General features: G+C 38.5%; 1 protein-coding gene across 7 annotated transcripts in view; it reads right to left on the bottom strand.

Annotated features, from left to right (window-relative positions):
- The window catches only part of TMTC2 (transmembrane O-mannosyltransferase targeting cadherins 2), a 462,711-nt gene that overhangs the window by 242,608 nt on the left and 197,846 nt on the right, over positions 1 to 22,257 (bottom strand). For all 7 annotated transcript variants that reach the window (XR_008650321.2, XM_063615121.1, XM_055239351.2 and 4 more), the window contains exon 3: positions 8,902 to 9,730. Coding sequence is in view for 6 of the 7 variants with exons in the window: in XM_063615121.1 (XP_063471191.1) it covers positions 8,902 to 9,730 (829 nt within the window). In the remaining variant the exon portion in view is untranslated. The remainder of the gene's footprint in view (positions 1 to 8,901; positions 9,731 to 22,257) is intronic.

Genomic DNA, 22,257 nt, shown 5'->3' with positions numbered 1-22,257 from the left:
TCCACAAGGAAATAGTCAATTTTTACATGGCTTAGAGGCTTGGGTTTCACTTAAATTGTGAGTTATTTCCTAAATGATATTCCTACAACATACTTGTTTCTTAAAATTTGATGCCATGTTAAATTAAAATAGAACCACCAATTTTGCAGCAATCTATGAAAGAAAAAAAATTGTCAAACGCTGCAAAACTGAAACAATTTTGACTCTCTTTTTCTTTTTTTTTTTTTGAGACAGAGTTTCGCTCTTGTTGCCCAGGCTAGAATGCAATGGTGCAATCTCAGCTCATTGTAACCTCTGCTTCCTGGGTTCATGCAATTCTCCTGCCTCAGCCTCCCAAGTAGCTGGGATTACAGACGTCTGCCACCATGCCCGGCTAATTTTTGTATTTTTAGTAGAGATGGGGTTTCACCATGTGGGCCAGGCTGGTCTCGAACTCCTGACCTCATGTGATCTGCCTGCCTTGGCCTCCCAAAGTGCTGGGATTACAGATTTGAGCCACTGTGTCTGGCCTTAACTGGTAAATTTCATGTTTTATAAAAATCTGAACCTCTGTTGAAAAATTTTTATCTTCCCTTGGATATATCATGACAAATTATTGGTGAAATATAATAATAGAATTTGTTACACCATTTCAAAGCTAGCTGGTTAATTACAACTCATCATAGTTAAAGACACTCAATTCGAGGTAAACAAAAGCTTAGACTATAAAATCCACAAGGAAATAGTCAATTTTTACATGGCTTAGAGGCTTGGGTTTCACTTAAATTGTGAGTTATTTCCTAAATGATATTCTTACAACATACTTATTTCTTAAAATTTGATGCCGTGTTAAACTGAAATAGAACCACCAATTTCGCAGCAGTCTATGAAAGAAAAAAAATTGTCAAACGCTGCAAAACTGAAACAATTTTGACTCTCTTTTTCCTTTTTTTTTTTTGAGACAGAGTTTCGCTCTTGTTGCCCAGGCTGGGGTGCAATGACGTGATCTCCGCTCACTGCAACCTCTGCCTCCTGGGTTCAAGCGATTCTCCTGCCTCAGCCTCCTGAGTAGCTGGGAATACAGGTACCCGCCACCATGCCCGGCTAATTTTTGTATTTTTAGTAGAGACAGGCTTTCACCATGTTGACCAGAATGGTCTCGAACTCCTGACCTCAGGTGATCCACCCGCCTCGGCCTCCCAAAGTGCTGGGATTGCAGGCGTGAGCCACGGCGCCTGGCCAACTGTGTTTTTCTATATCTAAAAAGGTAATGTAATGTTTGTCATTGGCACTGGGGGAGTGAATGCAGACTGCTAGGATAATCACCTTGAAAGTTCCAAATATGTATATCATTTTACATATATCTTTTGTATTTATCTTTTCACATATTTACATTAAAAATGGGCATAAAAACAACCTTTAGCTCTTAAGTTTTCCTCAGATTCACTTTTTTTTGTTTGTTTTGTTTTGTTTTGTTTTGAGAGGGAGTCTTGCTCTGTCGCCCAGGCTGGAGTGCAGTGGCGCTATCTCGGCTCACTGCAAGCTCCGCCTCCCGGGTTCACGCCATTCTCCTGCCTCAGCCTCTTGAGTAGCTGGGACTACAGGCGCCCGCCACCGCGCCCCGCTAATTTTTTTGTATTTTTAGTAGAGATGGGGTTTCACCATGTTAGCCACGATAGTCTCAATCTCCTGACCTCGTGATCTGCCCGCCTCGGCCTCCCAAAGTGCAGATTCACTCTTTATTGTTCTTAACTATTTAAGAAATTGCTTTCAAACAATTAACCACCATAGTCATATTATTTTAAATCAAATTGACATAGTTAATAAACCATTCTCAGAACCTATTTGATTTTGAATCTATAACCTAACTTTAAAATGCCTTTAGCAAGCCAGATGTGCTGCCATATATACTACAATTATTTTATGTTTATGTGCTCACTGATCTGCTTATCTATAACTTTGTTAGCCTAGGATTATGACGTTAATTAATAAGGAAGTTTGCAAGAAGCTGATTTTAGGGAAGAGAGGTGACCAGTTTGAGATGCCGGCAGATCACCCAGGTGAGAAAAGTTCCTCATGGATAGGCGGTCACAAAGAACATAACTTAGAAATTCAATTGTATATTTATTGATCCCTGCTATATACCAAGAAATGTTCTAGATACTATAGGGAAGGGAAAATAAAGGCAGGTTTTAGGGAAAAAAAAAAAAGAAACAACAAAAAACTTGAAGAATGGATTAGTTTAGGGAGGAAGCAAAAATCATAGAAAAGAGAAAGCTGTGGGAAATTGGAGAAAGATAGTCAAAACCAAGCAGTGGCTTAAAAGCTATGGTAAGAGATCAATGGTGCCAAATTCTACAGAGACTAGAGCCACACGGGGATTTAGAGGAGGCCACAGCAAAAAGGGTGACCACACATTTAACTGCTTTGTAATGAATCAAGAAATTATTTCTTTAAGCAAATACTAATCAATATGGCTTTAAAAATGAGTCGCTTTAAAGGCAGGCGGGGGAAACCCTTTCAGATATAATGTGGCTTGCTCATTAAGGCGTCATCAGAGAAAATTTGCTTTTTCCTAAGCACAGAAATGCAAAGAGTCATTGTGAAATCAGCAAACTACAGTAATCAACTATGTCTAGTATTTTCCTGACATTATCAACTACATAATGAGACAGGACTTGTGGTTTACATAGTCCAAATCAGCTATCATTTCTCCACTATCCAGATTTAAACCATAAATTAGCAGCACAGTCACTCTGACAGGGTTTACTCATCGTCATTTGCATCCAATCAGTTAATGACTGGCAGCTGTCTACAGGACCCATTACTGAAGGCAGCAGTTTTAATGCATACTGCTTCATGAGGCTTAAAATTATATTCCATTAAAGCACATGGTAGACTGAAGTATTCCAGAATTTGCAAAGGCTTTCAAAGGAAGAAAAAAAAATCCTAACTCCATCTGTAATCTCAGAAAACCATACACAAGACTAGCTTTATAGGGTTTCTAATCTTTTACTTAGGTTCAAATAATGTATTAGACTAAGAAAATCTGTCTTAAGGAAGATTACTGCCAGTCTCATAATTGCTAAGGAAGTAACTGTAGCCAGAATTATTATTAACATCTTATAAACAGAAAAAAATGTAAAAAACCTGGATTGGAACAGTTTTGCCTTGTATCAAAATGGAAGTATATGTCACACACAGATGCAGTCTCACAATCCGAAACTACCTCCACTCCCGATTCTAACCCTCTCATGATAAAGCATCCCTCACTACCTGGCATATCAAACTCATAATATTTCACACTTTTGCCTTATTTTATGCATGTACGTTCTATTTGTAAACAGATCATGAACTCCTTAAAGAGAAGGACTATGACTGTAATGATACTGAACATATCCATTACTGAATGCCTTTGCTTTACCAGGCACAGTCCTCGGTGCAGCATCTATGGCATTTTGTACAATGTAAAAATCTCGGCAGGGCGCGGTGGCTCACGCCTGTAATCCTGGCACTTTGGGAGGCCAGGCGGGTGGATCACGAGGTCAGGAGATCGAGACCATCCTGTCTAACACGGTGAAACCCCGTCTCCCCCGTCTCTACTAAAAATACCAAAAAAAATTAGCCGGGCGCGGTGGCGGGCGCCTGTAAGCCCAGCTACTCGGGAGGTTGAGGCAGCAGAATGGCGTGAACCAGGAGGCGGAGCTTGCAGTGAGCCGAGAATGCGCCACTGCACTCCAGCCTGGGTGAAAGAGCAAGACTCCGTCAAAAAAAAAAAAAAAAAAATCTCCCTTCTTGTGTTGTACATTCTAGTGTATGCTGACAACATGTTCATACAATGAACACATAATTATAGAAAAGATTGTCAAATAGTGATAAGTGCGAAGAGAAAAATGAAGCATGGAAAGAGGATAGGAAATGCTCGGTAAGACAGAGGTGGAGGGGTGGCTGTAATTTATAGTAGGGCAGTCAATTTTACATAAAGCACCTTACTGATAATGCAACAATTGGTCAGAGACTTAAAGGAGGTAAGGGAGACCCCAGTGAGAATAACCAGGAAAACACATTGCAGGAAGAAGCAATGACAAGGGTAAAAGCTCTGCGGCAGGAGCTTACCTGGCATATAAAAGGCACATCGAAGAGGCCAGCAGGGCTGGAGTGGAGTAAGGGAAGGAAAGGCTGGTGAGTATACACAGGGTCCTGAGACTGTGTGCATCTATATCTATCATATCTATAATCTATCTAGCTAGAGTTTTTATAAAGTACAGAACTGTTCTAATTTTATTTATTTTTTTTTTTTCAACTTTTATTTTAGATTCTAAGGCTATAAGTTCAGGTTTGTTACAAAGGCATATTACATGAGGCTGAGGCCTGGAGCACAACTGAACCTATCACCCAGGAAGCGAGCATAGTACTCAGTAAATAGTTTTTGAACCCGTGACTCTCTCCCTCCCTCGCTGCCACTGTTATGTGCCTTCAATTAGAGAGAAACTGGCAGCCAGAGAATAATTGGGGACAGTGGAACACCATGCTCTGACTTGTGTTTCCAAAAGGTCACCAGGGCTGCTGGTTAAGCATAGACTTTGAAGGTGAATAGAAGCAGGAGTTCAGCTCAGACATTAAAGAATGTGAAGTTGTCACTCACATCATTACAAAAAGAAAAAGCTAAACAGACTGAAAATCAATAACTTGTCTTGGAACCATCAGTGAGTTGGGGTCGCAGGGCCAGCCACCACCCTGAAATCTAGAGAAAGACAAATCCAGAGACACAGCACAGGAGAGCTTACCTGGAGCAGAAGCTACTGGAGACAGAAACTGTCAGAAACAATTGACTACTCATTTTGACAAGGTGCTGGAGGCTAAGCATGAACTAGTTTTAGAATCAGAAACTCCTGAGGGTGGCAGTCTTAGGGGACTCCCATACTTTTGGGGGTTTTCCCTCCCGGGACCCCAAAAGAGTCTCATCGGGAAGAGCCAAGAAAGACATTCTCCTGGCTCTGGCAGTGGGAGAAGAATAAACCTTATGAAAAATACCCAGAGCATCTGTCATGACAAAAGACCACTAACTCCATAAGGGAAAGATCTCAGCCTTGTCCCAGAGCTGTGGGGGAAAGCCATTCCTCTCAACTCAGCCCCCTCTAGCCTTCCTGTCTTAACTGGAGTGGGACACAAGGAAAGATAAGAAACACTTGCGAAGGTAGTAGCCCAGAGAGGCAAAGATTTAGTCATAAAATAATAGAACATTTTTCCTCCCCCATACCAACAGAGCTGCAGTATAATAATAGTTGATTACAGCTGAAATAGATGCAAAGCAAACTGAGTCCGTGGGAAAGCCCACAGACAACTGGGAAGACCAAAAACAAGGCCACCAGAGGAATGTGACATCTCTGGCACCCACGGCTATAGCAAAATACAGTCCAACTCCTAGCCAGATTTACATAAAATCTCACAATAAAGCCTATTCACCTCATTTCTTATTACCCAATACATCATGGCTGAGTTGAAAGAAAAAAGTACAAGACATGCTAAAAGACAAGAAATACAAGCTGGGAGGTGAGGCTAGAGTCTTTTACTAATATTACAGATAAGGTCTGTAATCCCAGCACTTTGGGAGGCCGAGGCGGGTGGATCACGAGGTCAGGAGTTTGAGACCAGCCTGGCCAATATAGTGAAGCCCGACTCTACTAAAAATACAAAAATTAGCTGGGCATGGTGGCACATGCCTGTAGTCCTAGCTACTTGGGATGCTGAGGCCGGTGAATTGCTTGAACCCGGGAGTCGGAGGTTGTGGTGAACCAAGATTGCACCACTGCACTCCAGCCTGGGCAACAGAGTGAGACTCTGTCTCAAAAAAAAAAATATATATATATATATTCCAGATATATATATTCCAGAAATATATATATTCCAGATATAGATATATTCCATATATATATATATTCCAGATATAGATATATTCCATATATATATATTCCAGATATAGATATATTCCATATATATATATTCCAGATATAGATATATATATATATATTCCAGATAAAAGATGGTGGTCACCTGGGCCATGATGCCAACAGTGATGGTGGTAAAAAGTGGCCAAGCTCTGGATGTATTTTTACAAACAGAGCAGAGAGGATCTGCTGATGGAGTGGATATCAGCTATGAAGGGAAAAGAGGTCAGCTGTGAAGGGAAAAGAGGAGGCAGGGATGACTTCAGAATTCTCGGCCAGAGTTGCTGGGGAAATGGAGATTCCATCAACTGAGATGGTAAAGCCTGCAAGTAAAGCAGTTGACTGGGCCATGGGTGGGGTGGGTTGTTTCAGGAATTCAGTGTTTGATGTCTGAGAGAACGTACCATGGTAGTGGTCATCTGTACATTTATTTAGCTAATAATATTTTGGAGTGCCTAAATTCTGCAGCACTTCCTAAGTATTTGGATGGACACCTGAAAATGTTGGAAACCAAGGAAATGTTTAATAATTGTTTTACTTAGTGAATGGAAAAATAAAGAAATGATCAAACATTCTAACTATGTACCAAAATATCTTATTTAGAATCATAACTGTCGGCAAAAATACCAGCTAATGCTGGAAAATACCTAAGCATTACAAAACGTTTTCATTTATTCTGACTGCTACTTATACCCTAGCATCTGAGTATTTGCCCTCTCCCTTTTGCAGTGTAATAAAATTTGGCTGGGTACTTGGCTTCCCAGAATAAAGATAACATTTCCCAGCCTTCCTTGTAGGTAGGTGTGCCCAATGGTCTGTGAACAAGCATGGTGTGTGCAATTTCTGCAATATGCTCTAAGATTGGGTACACCCACCATTTGCCCTTTCTCCCTCTCTTCCTGTCAGCTAAAGTGCTGATGTGATAATGAGCCATCTTGGACCATAAGGACAGGGTGACACCACTGAGATGGCAAGGGAATAAAAAAAGAGCTTGGATCCTGAAAACCCATGGCGCCACATCTTATCAGCTCTGTGTTTTCACATACTTAGATTATTACATGAAAGAATAAAGCTTCTATCTTACTTAAGCCAGTTTTGTCTTGGCTTTTTGTAACAGCAGCTTAGCCTGAAACTTAATAAATTTAATAAACCCTCAGAACAACACCGTGATGCAAATAATATGCCAAGAATTTTTTTCAATTCCCTATATGTTTTAAACAGCAGGAAAATAAATTGGCAACATAGCCTTATTCTATATCCTTACATCTACCAGTGCAGAAAAACTAGCTGATGAGTATTCTGCAAAAACTAATTGTAACAATTTTTACAAGATTTGGGTCCAGGCATTCAATAAACTGTGAAGTACTCGCCACCTAGGAAAAGTCACATGGTAATGATTTTTCACAGAGAATTGAGAAATTACATGCTATGCAGAAGCTCAACTTTAATGCTTCAACTTCCCATTAAAATCCCTGCAATTTATTAAACAGTGTAAGTACCAGCAATTAGTTCCTTAAAGAAATGTGTAGTTGCTCACTGAATTCTTGACTTAATTTGTGCTCATCAGACAAGCATGCCAAAGTAGCTTTTGGAGTATCTAGGTCTTTATATATATATATATAAGTATATATATATATATTTATATATATATATATATATATATACCTATTAGCAGGCCATTTTCATATTCTGGAACAGTTTTACACCTTCTTTTAATCCTGATATAGAATTGTGTTGGATAGAGTAGAAAAATGCCAGTTCAAATGCTATATAAGCAAACATAATTTAAAGAATAAAAATAGGCCAGGCGTGGTGGCTCACACCTGTAATCCAAGCACTTTAGGTGGCCGAGGCAGGCAGATCACCTAAGGTCAGGAATTGAGACCAGCCTGGCTAATGTGGTGAAACCCCATCTCTACTAAAAATACAAAAATTAGCCAGGTGTGGTGGCGGGTGCCTGTAATCTCAGTGCCTCTGGAGTCTGGGGCAGGAGAATCGCTTGAACCCAGGAGGTGGAGGTTGCAGTAAGTTGAGATCATGCCATTGCACTCCAGCCTGGGCGACAGAGCAAGACCCGGTCTCAAAAAAGAATAAAAATGGCTTATGAAGAACAAGACTCTTTAGTACTATTTACTATGATATATTCCTGCACTAAAAATTTACATCTATTTTTATGTAATTGTCCTCTAGCTTCCAATACATTTAATTGCCTAATCAAGAGTCATCCATTGTCATAGCTTTTGACTTTTTTATTTTAAAGGAAACTACTTTCTACTCTATCAATTCTGAGATTGCTCAAGTAATTTTCTAAATCAAAAGCAATCATGAATGGTATAATCAAAACTCTCATTATGTAGTGAAAAGTGTGTTTCTCTAAGTGACTTAAGAACTCAAGTAAAAACTTGCTAACTGCTTGGCAACACTCAGATAACTCAGCCTCTGCACAGCCAAAGGTGACTCATACCTGAATGTGTACACACTGACATCTAGAGACATACTTTCAGGATTCAGAGGCAGTGAAATCTCCAAATCTTTTAAAGGTTTCAATGAAAGCCTTGTATTTCCTCAGGCGATGCTTGGAAAATAGAAGAGCTGAAGTATACTTAAGTGGGATAGCCTTTTATTGTATGATAAAAGAGCTGTCCCTATCAGTATTTTAAAATGTGAAAACCAAGCTCTTTTCTAAATTCTTGGAATAGTCAATATTGTTTACACAACAGGAGCTCTAATTCTTCTGGAAAAACATAGTCAGAAACACAGGAAAATATTTTCTTATTCCAAGTAAGGAATATTGGATATGTCTCTAAATTGGTTATATGGCATATCTCTTTAAAAAAATAGAAAGAATGAAAGATACAGGTACTGCATAAAAGGACCTCTTCCTCCTTAATACTGTGTTTTAAGACAAGAAGCAAAGATATAAAAAGGCTGAAAGTGTAAACTATCCAGACAAAAGCATAAAATAAAAGATTACCTTTAGCTGGGTTTACTTTTATCCCTGATCTATACAGCATTTCCTCATTCTGCCAGTCTCCATTCCTGATCGCAGTCTTGAGTCCATAAAAAACAATTAGTGTAGCTGTAGCATAAAAAATCAAGCTCTTGAGGAACCGCTTTTGGACTTTGACATAAAGGGCTCTAGCACCCACTGTAATCAGTAGGCAGAAGCCCATACTAGGAATATATAATACTCGCTCTGCAATTACAAAGCCGACATAGAAAAACAGGTTCGTGGCAGGAACAAAGGGTATGATTAACAAAGATAAAGACAGAACAACAATGTTCTCCGTAGAAGGAAGCTGGGTTCTCTGTGATATGTCGTTTTTAATGCCATTTTCTACTTTGGATGCAAAGCTGGACTTAGTCTCTGAGTTCTGGTACTCCACATCTGAAAGGCAGCTATGTCCATTTGCATTCTGCTTGCCATTTGTTACAGTTTTCCCATTGCATTCTCTGTCTACGCTCGGGCTCTTCAAACCATAGTAGGCAAGGAGGAGGAGTCCAGTATAGAAGGCCACAGTGTGTAGGTTTCTCCAGTCACAAACTGTTTTGAGCAGAGGCACAGCATCCATTGACCAATCAAAACTGAGGGTATCCGGACATAGCAACAGCCAGAGGTTCTTGGTTGGCAAGTAGAAGAAGGTGAGCGTGCGGGTGAGGAGGCTGTCCGAATCAGCAGCGGGGTTGTCCGAGTTGGAAAAGCTTGGTGGTCTGTTTCCCATCCAGTATAACCGGGCACCCAAAAGGGAGGACCCCCAGAAAATTAACAAACTAATGCTGAGGAAAAGCGACAAGTTCTTCCTCTGAAACCAAAAGAGAGAAGGGAAAAATTAAGATCATTATCAGTACAGCATGGGAACACTTAACACTTAGAGATAAAATACATTTTTAAATGGACCGTTAAAAACACAGCATGATGTCTCCAAAACATGACTTGATGTCCATCACCTTTCAAGCAGGCCTAGAGAAATTTTAATCTCAAAAAAAACCTGAATGTGGAATCGTAGTTTGTATATATTTTTTGATTGTCTCTTCTTATTTTTTCTCTCTAAAATACCAATAATCAAAGCTTCAATTTCGTGACCTCTACAAAGTGGGTTCAATATATTTATTTCCCTCTCAGAATTCGTGTCAGGTCACAAGGGGACCACAATGTAAAGTACTTAGCACTCTGCATAAGATAAAGGCACCTAATAACTGTTGTCTTTCATTTTATCATAGTTTAGATTTTGAAGAAAAACAAAAAGCAGTCATATCAAAAAATATGTGGTATGGCAGGACTCTTGTGCTTGTCTCTAAGGGAGTAAAGGCATGCAGCTATGTCTAAGCCAGTCCCCATTTCATTGTCTTAAAGAATTCCGTCCTTGAAGAATTTATAAACCAGGCTTTTATCTGCTGCCCCATATTGTCACTGATATCAGTGACATCCGACATTCAAAAACACTCCTCATGAATCCCAAATTTTTCACGTTGATGACAGCTTTTAAAAATAAAATTACTTTAGGCCAGGCACAGTGGCTCACCCCTGTAATCCCAGAACTTTGGGAGGCTGAGGTGGGTGGATCACTTGGGGCCAGGAGTTCGAAACCAGCCTGGCAAATGTGGTGAAATCCCATCTCCCCATCTCTACTAAAAAAAAAAAAAAAAAAAAAAAAAAAAATTGCTGAGCATGGTGGTGTGCACCTGTAGTCCCAGCTACTCAGGAGGCTGAGGCAGGACCATAGCTTGAACCTAGGAGAAAGACGTTGCAGTGAGCTGAGATTGCACCACTGTACTCCAGCTTGGGCAACAGAGTGAGACTCTGACTCAAATAAAAAATAAAACGAATTCTTTAATAATGAACTAACTTATTTCAAGAGAATAACAAAAAACTGTGAGGAGGGTCAAAGGACATCATGTTAATGCTAATTTTCTGGCAAAGTCCTTCTCCCCCAAAAAGAAACTTAGGTTACATCTAAAAATCTAAGTCCTAAAGAGGCAGAGTGGGGAGGGTTAAAATGGGCACCATATCCCAACCTTCATGGTTCAATTGTAAAGCCATTCTTTAGAGCAAACATCCTGGTGTTGTATAGAATTGTCTTACTCAATGACATTCAGAAGGGGGTTTAGAATCTTACAAAGGATACACCAAATATTTAGTTTTAAAAACAACCCACAAAGAGCAATATATCTTAAGCATAAACAACTTCTATGAAATAAATGTCTACATACTGTATACAACTGCCACACTGGACTCTGCTCCTCAGACTCCTCCTCCACACCAACCCTGATTGCTGGAAGCCACAGAACTAATTATGAATGCTCTTTTCCACTCTACCTTCAACCTCATGATCCTCAACAAGGTTCATGATTTTAAACGTCCTTAATGTACGCTAATGACTGTATCTTCACCCTCCCTCACCTCCACAGGCAATTATTCAGTTGCCTACTGGGCATATTCACTTAGGTACCTCAAACCCTAATACCCAACATAGAACTCCTGACTTCATACTTCCCCAACGGAAATAAAACAGTTCCTCCTCCAATCATCGTCACCATCAGGAAATAGTAATACTACGTAATCAGTTTCTTCTTCATAGCCTCTTTCCTTCCCTCCACATTCCACTCATTATCAAGTCTTCACAACTTTCACGTCCAAATATATCCTGAATCTGTCCTTTTTCTCTCCATCTCTTCTGTCATCACTAGTCCCAAGTGCCAACACTGGGATTCCTACAATAATCTCCTCCTAACTGGTGACCCTGTCCTTCTTAACACAAGTTATTTTATTCCCTAATTTTAAACTCAGATCTTACTTTTAAGATCTTAGAAGTTTTTATATCTCTAACAAAACAAAAAGTTTGTAATTCATTTAAGGTTCCCTTCTCACTTTTTGGTGATATGTCCATTTTTACATTTCAAAAGTATGAAAGTTTTTTTTTTTTTTTAAATCTAAAAGGGGGTAATTCTGAGTATAAAATAAGAGAAGCAAAAGAATAGGTGGTTAGAAGTTAAACATGTAAAATAAGGAAAATGAGAAACAGCAACCAGATGGAAATTAGACAATTTTAAGAGGTGGAATTATTCATTAATATCAGATACAGTAGTGCCAAATTCACAGCATTAACTTGTTTTTAAAAACATCCTTGTCAAATGTTGGATTAAGATTAATTCATGTAGGCTGGACGCGGTGGCTCACGCCTGTAATTCCAGCACTTTGGGAGGCCGAGGCGGGCGGATCACGAGGTCATGAGATCGAGACCATCCTGGCCAACATGGTGAAACCCCGTCTCTACTAAAAATACAAAAATTAGTTGGGCATGGTGGCGTGTGCCTGTAGTCCCAGCTATTCGGGAAGCTGAGGCAGGAGAATCGCTTGAACCTGGGAGGCAGAGGTTGCAGTGAGCCAAGATCGCGCCACTGCACTCCAGCCTGGGCAACAGAGCGAGACTCCGTCTCAAAAAAAAAAAGATTAATTCACGTAATGCTGCATGGAATTTTTAATAGTACAGGGAGAAATATCACATTCTGCCTCACCAATCTCTTTTTTCTTTTCTTTTTCTTTTTTTTTTTTTTTTTTTTTTTTTTTTGAGATAGAGTCTTGCTCTGTCGCTAGGCTGAAGTGCAGTGGTGTGATCTCGTCTCACTGTAACCTCTGCCTCCCGGGTTCAAGCGATCCTCCTGCCTCAGCTTCGCGAGTAGCTGGGACTACAGGCGCATGCCACCACGCCCAGCTAATTTTTTGTGTTTTTAATAGAGACGGGGTTGCACCATGTTGGCCAGGATGGTCTCGATCTCTTGACCTCGTGATCCGCCTGCCTCAGCCTCCCAAAGTGCTGGGATTACAGGCGTGAGCCACCGTGACCGGCCCACCAATCTAACTTTTAAACTGGTGAAATACTTCAAAGCCTCATTATCATCTAAGAATAACTTTTGCAAACCATTCCATTGTTCCTCTGAAATTCTACCCAGCAATAATTCTAAAATTTCTTGATTTTAGAAAAAAAAATACCACAAAACTATGCTTAAGAACTTGTAATAACTTGATCGATCAATCACATAATTGCATACTCTTAGATTATACAAGTGAGAAACACCATTTGGCAAAGATAAAGGAGACAAGATATCATAGATAAAGAAGACTGCTCTTGAAAGACAACTGAATTCTGAATTTGCACCAAAAGCTCATTTTTAAAATGTGCCTAAGACCATTCTATTACAATATCTTGTGATGGAAGTGGCTGGGGATGTAGAGAGGGAGACAGAAAGCATTACAAAAACAGCTGTAATCAGGCAAGAAGAGAAGCCAAGGGACAGGAGAGCCACACGAAGGAGGAAACATGGTCAGATTTCTTTGCTAGTCATTAAACTCCAGAAGTAGTTAGCCTTAACAATGATGTAATTCTATTTTATTTCTAAAGACAGAAATGTCATAACAAGGCAAAACTACTTTATTCTTTAATTTTTCGTAGAAGTATCTCTAATAATTTGTTATATCTTAATAATTATCAAAATAAAATTGAGTTTCCAGATGTGGTCATATTATTGCATTTATTATGCTAAAAGAAAATTTAAATACAATGGATTATAAAGATATGAATAATGAAAACTATTCAATGTTAAATATTATATGTCTAAGTATTGAGAAAATGAAAATGACATAAAAACAAGAAAACATAAGTAATAAAATGCTAACAAACATTAATTTATGTAGCACTTCACATTTAAAGTATCTTCATATATAATCCCTCATTTGAACAACTGACAGTCACTAAGATCAAAAGATACTACGGTTCTGAAGTGAAATGCTTTCATATACTTATTCTAACTTAATGGTGAGTTCTGTAAGGACGAAATAAATGACTCACTCTTTTATTTATTTATTTTCGAGACAGGGTCTTGCTCTCTCACCCAGGCTGGAGTGCAGTGGTACGATCATGGCTTACTGCAGCCTCAACCTCTTGGGCTCAAGCAACCCTCCCACCTCAGCCTCTCGAATAGCTGAGACCACAGGCGTGTGCATGTGTATTTTTTTGTAGATGGTGTTTTGCCATGTTACCCAGGCCAATGAGTGACACTCTTAAAGGGAAACTAAACCAATAGGTAAAGCTGATTTTAAAATGTTTAAAGTAGAAGAGTTTCTAAAGTGGTGTGATTTGCTATGACTTTTAAAGTACCGGCCAAAACACACATTCACCTATGTAACAAACCTGTACATCCTGCACATATACTCAGGAACTTAAAAATAAAAATTAAAAAAAGTAGAAGCCAAAGTATGAAACTGTAATTTTCAAGTGTCTCTGATGCTTTCTCATAAAATTTTATTAAAAATTATCAACTAGGCTGGGCGTGGTGGCTCACGCCTGTAATCCCAGCACGTTGGGAGGCCAAGGCAGGAGATCACTTGAAGCTGGCAGCTGGAGACCAGCCTGACCAACGTGGAGAAACCCCATCTCTACTAAAAATACAAAATTAGCCAGGCGTGGTGGTGCATGCCTGTAATCCCAGCTACTCAGAAGGCTGAGGCAGCAGAATCGCTTGAACCCAGGAGGCAGAGTTTGCAGTGAGCCGAGGCCCCGTCATTGCACTCCAGCCTGGGCAACAAGAGCCAAACTTGGTCTCAAAAAAATCAACTATATAAATAAGCTTCTGATAAAAAAACAAGTAACTCTTCAAATCCAATTTTTAATAAAACATCTCAACTGTTCTTGTGGAGATGGCCTTAAAACAAGATAAAAGAAAGCATGGAAAAGGTTTTCATTTCTAATTTAGTCCCTGTGCTATGGTTTATGGATTAAATCAAATTAGCAAATTTTTACTAAGCTACTACTAGGAGTCGGAGTCAAGGGACCCTACAATTTACTTTAGCATTTCTGTATCTGCAGCTTGGTGTATCAAACTGACCTAACACTTGTATTTCTCAGATGCAAGTATAGATAAGGCATGAATCTCCCAATGCAAAAGACTTGCAAGCTAAAACTAGCAAAATTCATACAAAGAAAATAAGACTTCAAAGTGTGAGATATTTAAACATTAGTTTAATTATCATTGTACTTAACATTAGCTAAGTACAATCTTTGACAGGGAGCATTAGAAAAGGATTTTTCTAAAAATATTTTTGTGAAAATTTTCACAAATGCTTACATATGTACAAAAGGCCTTTGATTTTTTATTTAAGTCTAGAAATATTTATACCAAACACAAGACGAGGAAACCTCTAGTGTAGGGAGATAAGTACATGAATAACAGAAAAGATGGTTTCAAATCTGTGTGTGGTTCCCCTTTATTTGAAAAGCTTATTTGAAAAAAACTAAAAGGTTGACAACTTGACATACCTAAACTTACACTGACTAGATTTTAAAAATATGCAATTAATATATTAACAAATCTAAATTTGGGTTATAGGCAAGTAGATAACTGATGTGGTATTTCCTACACTTTTTTCTTTTTTTGGAGACTCTGTCACCCAGGCTGGAGTGCAGTGGTACGATCTCGGCTCACTGCAGCCTCTGCCTCCCACATTCAAGTGATTCTCCTGCCTCAGCCTCTCGAATAGCTGGGATTACAGGCGTGTGCCACCACGCCCGGCTAATTTTTGTATTTTTAGTAGGGGTTTCACCATGTTGGTCAGGCTGGTCTCGAACTCCTGAACTCGTGATTTGCCCACCTCAGCCTCTCAAAGTTCTGGGATTACAGGTGTGAGCCACCGTGCACGGCCAGTTCCTACACTTTTCTGTATTTGTTATTTATTGAAGCTATTATTTTATAATTGCTTCTCAAGATTAAAAATATTTTTCCATGCTCTAATATACTTATCTTGCGATTGTTACCTTAATTTTATGAGAAAATCTCTTAAATTCAATGGGAAATAATATAAAAACAAAATGTACAGCAGTGGGATATACAATATCAAAACACTCTCTTCTAGAGCTAAGCTGTAACTGACACATCTCTCCCAAGAGGGTAACACAGAGTCTGACATTTGTAGGAATTCAAATAAATGATTCTTAAACTAAGTCTGACCCTCAAACTTTTAAAAGTCAGTTTCTATCTCTCTCTCACACGTTTTATACCATTATGCTAAGTCCTAGCTCCCAATATCCCACACAAAGGCTCATAAAGTTAACAGAATTGGCTGTGCACAGTAGCCTGTAGTCCCAACTACTCAGGAGGCTGAGGTAGGAAGATGCCCTGAGCCCAAGAGTTCAAGATCAGCCTTGGCAACATAGCGAGACCTCATCTCTTAAAAAAAAAAGTCAAAAGTATTCCACACAACTCCGAGTCACCATTCTCAAGCAGTTTGTTGTCACTACATACAGAAACTTGATCTTTTCACCTTTATGTCATCATGTTTTCTGCCTGTTTCCCTCTCTCCATGAAAAGCACACATTATAGTAGTAGCATATGTTCTGGAGGAACATTTTGCTAACTACAACTTTGTTGTAAAAGTATAAATATAAATGGGAAAATTACTGCATCTGTACAAACAAAAAATTTACAGATACATTTCACACCAGTATGGACAGGGTTTCTTCATGTTTTAATTCACCTAGTTGTTCACAAAACATTATAGGTCTGCCTTATGAAAGGGTAATTTTGTATTTTTTATTTTATTATTTTATTATTTTTTTTTTGAGACAGAGTTTCGCTCTTGTTACCCAGACTGGAGTGCAATGGTGCGATTTCGGCTCACTGCAACCTCTACCTCCTGGGATCAAGCAATTCTCCTAGCTTAGCCTCCTGAGTAGATGGAATTACAGGCATGCACCACCACACCAGGCTAATTTTGTACTTTTAGTAGAGATGGGGTGTCTCCATGTTGGTCAGGCTGGTCTCGAACTCCCAACCTCAGGTGATCCGCCCGCCTCAGCCTCCCAAAGTGCTGAGACTACAGGCATGAGCCACCACGAAAGTCTAATTTTTAAGATATTCGAATATGTTCATTTTTAAAGTTATTTAACATAAAAAAGGAAATCAGCTCTAATTCCCACTTTTCTGATAAACAAAAATAGATATTTCTAATTATAAAATTTTTAGAGGGTTTGTCCTGAAACTGCCATACATAGAAAATCATAGAATTAAAGTCAGCCAGTATAAGGTTCCTGGTTGACAACTTAGTTTTTTGACACACTAATGGAATGAAAGTACATAACTATAGCTTAATGAGTGAATAATGTGAAATTTATCAGAAAACATCAAAATCGTCCCCACACATCACCTGAAATATGAGGGAGAAGCCAATGAGAAGACTCTACTATATTAGTTAGTGGTGATACCTCTACAGAAGGCCTGTAGTGAATTATTCCCTTCTATGGGGGTCTTTGACTAAATAAATAAAAATAAGAGTAAAGTAAAATTCAACTATAACAGCTCCCCTCTCTATTATGTCATTAATAACAGCAGCTTCGATATTGTCTTCTGACCTCAGATTTTCTGGGACATAAATGAAACTGAAAAGGAATATTTTAGTCTCAATGAAAGCAAAATGTAAACATCCTGCTGTAGAATATTAAAACCATCATGAGACCTACATTTTGGCAAACTAACGAGAATAAATTACTTAAGCATAAGGCTCATTTAATTCCAAATTAAGCCCTTGGCAATGATAGTAGTTGTAATAATAAAGTAGATAAAAATCAGTTTCTGAAAGTTATAAGACACAGAAAAAGCTATCCAGACATAACAAAAATCTAGCACCTTCTATTTTCTATTCACCATCCATCACTTTTCTTACGTCAGTAAAATAGGATTTCTCTTAGCTCTCCTCCTTCCCAAAATAGTTATCACTGGATACTCCCCTCAAAGGCATAATTTCTGAACATGTGACAAGAAGGAATGCATGGCTGAAAGTATGGTTAGGAATTGTTTCTAGAAAATATCCATGTGATTAATCAAAGTTTCATCATAATCAAGTTGTCATAGTTGTTCTGTTTCCCTTTAAAAGAAAAACGGGTTTCCTTATTAATAATCATCCTGTCTACAAGATTAGAAACACTTGTTTTTTTCCCCCACATCAACTAACAGACAAGATTAAAGAGTTTTATAATGTTTGGTATTTCAAAAGATATTAAGAGAGGTTCAATGAGTGGGCATATCCAGACTTTGTGAGGAAAAAATTTAAAGATTAAGGGGCATAAAAAAGTATGTTAATATATTCAGTATTTCAGATTATCAGGAGTTCTTCTGTCCACTTAAACCCATAGTACACCATCATGTTTCCCATTGAGTTCAAGCATCCATCAGAAAGCATTAGTACATCTCCAGCTAAACATATAACAGCTTAAGATGATCATCTAGTCTCTCATTTAATCATACTTGAAAGATATTTTCCTGAATTTTACTTAAATTTTTTTGTATTTATTCCTTCAATGGTTGTTACCATTTTCCAATAAAGTGTATCAGGGCTCCTTGGATAAATGGATTGATGTTAGGACTGGAACAGAAAATACACAAGATGAGCTTAAAGCAACTTGTAGTGCCAGAAAGGGAGAAAGTGCTCAAAACACACGTAAAAGTACACTGATACAGATATGTCCAAGTGTGAAAGAGACACAGGAACCCACTTAAAGAGCTCCCAATGGCCAAAGCTGGAAGAATTTGAGCATCAAAAAAAGTCAAGTGGTATTGGATTATAACCCAAAGTATAAAATAAATATTCATGAGTCCATATTGATAAGTGATAACAAAAAATAAATAAATGAGAGAAGAAACAAAACTTCTTTGCAGAAGAATTCCAAATAATTTATATATATTCTCTAATCTCAAAAAAGGGGAGCATAATTCCCATTCCCTAGATGTGGTCTGTGCATAGTGACTTCCTTCCAAAAGGCACAGTATGAACTGGGTGGGTGGGAAGATGTGAAGAGAAAGTAACTTTACAGTGGAGAAACCTGAAAAACACTATCACCGGCAGGTGATGAAGGTCAGCTTTATAGTGGTAAGTCGTGTTGACAGTATGTACCCTTGTTATGATGTGATGAAAATGTTATTTTACATCTATGTTCTTCCTCTCAAAACCCATATACCCAGCCAGGAGCAATGGCTCACACCTGTAATCTCAGCACTTTAAGAGGCAAAGGTGGGAGGAATCACTCAAGGCCAAAAGTTCAGGACCCGCTTGGGCAACATAATAAAATCGTATCTCTACAGAAAAAAAAAAAAAAAAAAAAAATCAGCCAGACATGGTGGCATACATCTGTATTCCCACCTACTTAGGAGGCTGAGGTAGGAGGATTGCTTGAGCCCGGGAAATCAAGACTACAGTGAGTGACATTGTACTCACTGCACTCAAGCATGGGTGTCAGAGTGTCTCTGTCTCAAAAACAACAAACAAAAACTTAAGAAAATTAGAAAAAAAAAACTAAAAAAAGAAAACAAATAAAAAAATAAAAAAACTTATTCCCTGATTAATCATTTAAACAAAAATCAGACAAATTCCAATGGAAAGACATATTGCTAAATATATAATTGGGAATCCTCAAAACTGTCAAAGTCATCAAAAACAAAGTCTGGCTGAGCGTGGTAGCTGACGCCTGCAATCCCAGCACTTTGGGACACCAAAGTGGGAGGATTACTTGACTTCAGCAGTTCGAGACCATCCTGGACAACAAAGTAAGAGCCCACCTCTACAAAAAAAAAAGTACAAAAATCAGCCAGGTGTGGTGGCTTACGCTTGTAGTCCCAGCTACAAGAGAGGCTGAGGAAGGAGGATTGCTTGAGTCTGGGAGGTTGAGGCTGCTGTGAGCCGTGATTGTGCAACTGCACTCCTGTGTGGGTAACAGAGCAAGACCCTGTCTCAATCAGAAAATAAACAAAAAAAGCCTGAAAAACTGTCACATGCAAGAGTCTAAGGAGACATGACAAATAAATGTGCCATCCCAGCTGGCATCATGGAACTGAAAAATGACATTAGTTAAAAACTAAAAAAATCTGAATAACTATTGATATAATAATGTATCAGCTCTGACTCATTAATTGCAACAAATGCACAATACTAACGCAGGACGCTAATAATAGGGGAAACTGGGTGTATGAGAACTTTGCCTTGTTTTCTGAATTTTTATATAAACCTAAAACTATTCTAAAAATAAATTTTTAAATGGTTACTACAGTAGAATAAAAGCTCTTAGAAACCAAATGAAATTAAATGTAGATGAGCTTTGATAGATCAATAGCTGAAAACTGCTAGCAAAGAAAAATTAACAACTGAAAATGAAGACCAACATAAGTGCCTGGCTACCTTCTAAATTAATCAAAAAAGTCTGAATACACAATGAAGTAAAATTCAGGATAACTCAACATAGTCACTTACATGTATTGTACGAGAGGACACATTGATTTCAAATTCTATTTGGTTTTTGTCTGACACTCTATAGCATTTGCAGTATATTAGAAACCCCTAAATGGGAAGCAAGTATCAAGGAAGGATGCCTCTAAACCCATTGCTATGGTGTTTTGGTTGGCATGGTGACCCATTCTTCCTCATTAAACTAACATGGGGAAATCAAGCAGTGAGCAATTTCTTGCGTACCCATGGCAAGCCCCTTCTAGAGCTAACTATTAGAAACTGAAGTACCCAAAGAGTTCAATTAGTGGAACTGCAAGGGGTGTGCCATAGCCCCTAACCCATTACGCTAAAAAACAAGCCCCTGAATGCCAGCTTTCAGAGTAATCTTGTTTAGCTTAGAATGAGAGGTTTAACACTTCCCACCAGGCAGTGCGCTATGGTCAAATCAGGTTAGCCACAAAACAATCCAGGCTTTATGAAGAAAATATGTGAAGAAAATATCCTTTGTGACCTGAGAAACAACAACAAAAAAAGCTTTAAACAAAAGTAAAGAAGATACTTCTCTTGACTATGAAAACACTTTGTTTTTTATTAAACTCCTTTCCTTGTTCTTTAAGAAGAAGACAACCAACGAGAGGAGAAGTAAAATTAAGTGAGCTCAAAATTAACTGAATTTAGAAAAGGAATTTTCTTTTATCAATCTTGCCCCAATTGGCCAACTACATTGCAAATGCATTTCCTGCGCCAATGGATTAAACTGCAACATTCTTTAAACTCTGTGTGGCTTTAGTGCGACAAACCAGCCATTATGAGATGCGTTCCAGTCTCATTAATGAGTTAAGCATGTGAGCCCAGCATTTTGGAAACATAAAGAGACAAATTATAATGAGACTTCACTCAGTGGGGAGGCTAAGATACAGCCGCCTTCTCTCAAAGATATCATAATAGACAGCTATTTAATGAGTGTGGGAGTTTTTCTATGAAAACACAAAAGACACCAGCAAGAAAAAGATTTTATATTATATATACAAATAGAATTTAATAAACATACATGTCTTATAGATGTTCATTAATAAGCATATAATTTCAATGCTTAATGTTGTTATATGGAAATATACTCCAACTCTATAATTACGCTATGTCTTCTACTAAATTTAAATAGTAAATTCAATGTCAAATGGACAAATTATTATTTACTGTTTCTCACAGGTAAAAATGCAGCCATTTATCTGGGCATAACTCACATACACTGTCTTTTTTTCTCAGAATGCCACACTGACTCAGAAAATGCTCATTTTCTTGACTGGGCAACTGAGGCAACTATAAGTTTTTTTTTTTTTTTTTTTTTTTGAGACCAAGTTTCATTCTGTCGCTCAATCTGGAGTGCAGTGACGCAATCTTGACTCACTGCAACCTCTGCCTCCCAGGTTCAAGCGATTCTCCTGCCTCAGCCTCCTAAGTAGCTGGGATCACAGGCACGCACCACCACGCCCAGGTAATTTTTGTACTTTTAGTAAAGACGGGGGTTTCACGATGTTGATCAGGCTGGTCTCGAACTCCTGACCTTGTGATCTGCCCGCCTCGGCCTCCCAAAGTGCTGGGATTACTTGCATGAGCCACTGCACGCATCCTAGACTATAGTTTTTAAACTAAAGTTTTCACATAGGAAAGCATCCATCAGTTTCACAATTCTTCTTTCAATATCCAGTGATTTTAAACTATTCAGCAATTTCCAGACAGCACTGTGGCACTTACTTGGACTTCATAACTGTTAGTAATTCAGAGCAAAACCAAGCAGAATTAGAATCCTTAAAAGGCCAGCTGAGTTGAACATTCTGGGTTTACTAAGCAAGCAAGAGGGTCATCCCCTTCCCCTCACCCCCACATGAAAGAAAACAGAATAAGCGAAAGGCCATTATAAATTTTCAGATACATCAGAGTAACAGATCGAGTTATGGTTAGTAGAATCATAGAAAAAACAATTCTAATCCCAAATTTTTCTTGGTTTGTACTATTTAGTTTGATCCCTTTAATATAGAAAGATATGTGAGAAGGGGTAAAGTA

This window comes from Symphalangus syndactylus, chromosome 13 (genome assembly GCF_028878055.3).
Source record: "Symphalangus syndactylus isolate Jambi chromosome 13, NHGRI_mSymSyn1-v2.1_pri, whole genome shotgun sequence".
Taxonomy (NCBI): Eukaryota; Metazoa; Chordata; class Mammalia; order Primates; family Hylobatidae; genus Symphalangus; species Symphalangus syndactylus.
The sequence above is the reverse complement of the archived record's forward strand: the minus strand, read 5'-3'. Positions and strand labels throughout refer to the sequence as shown.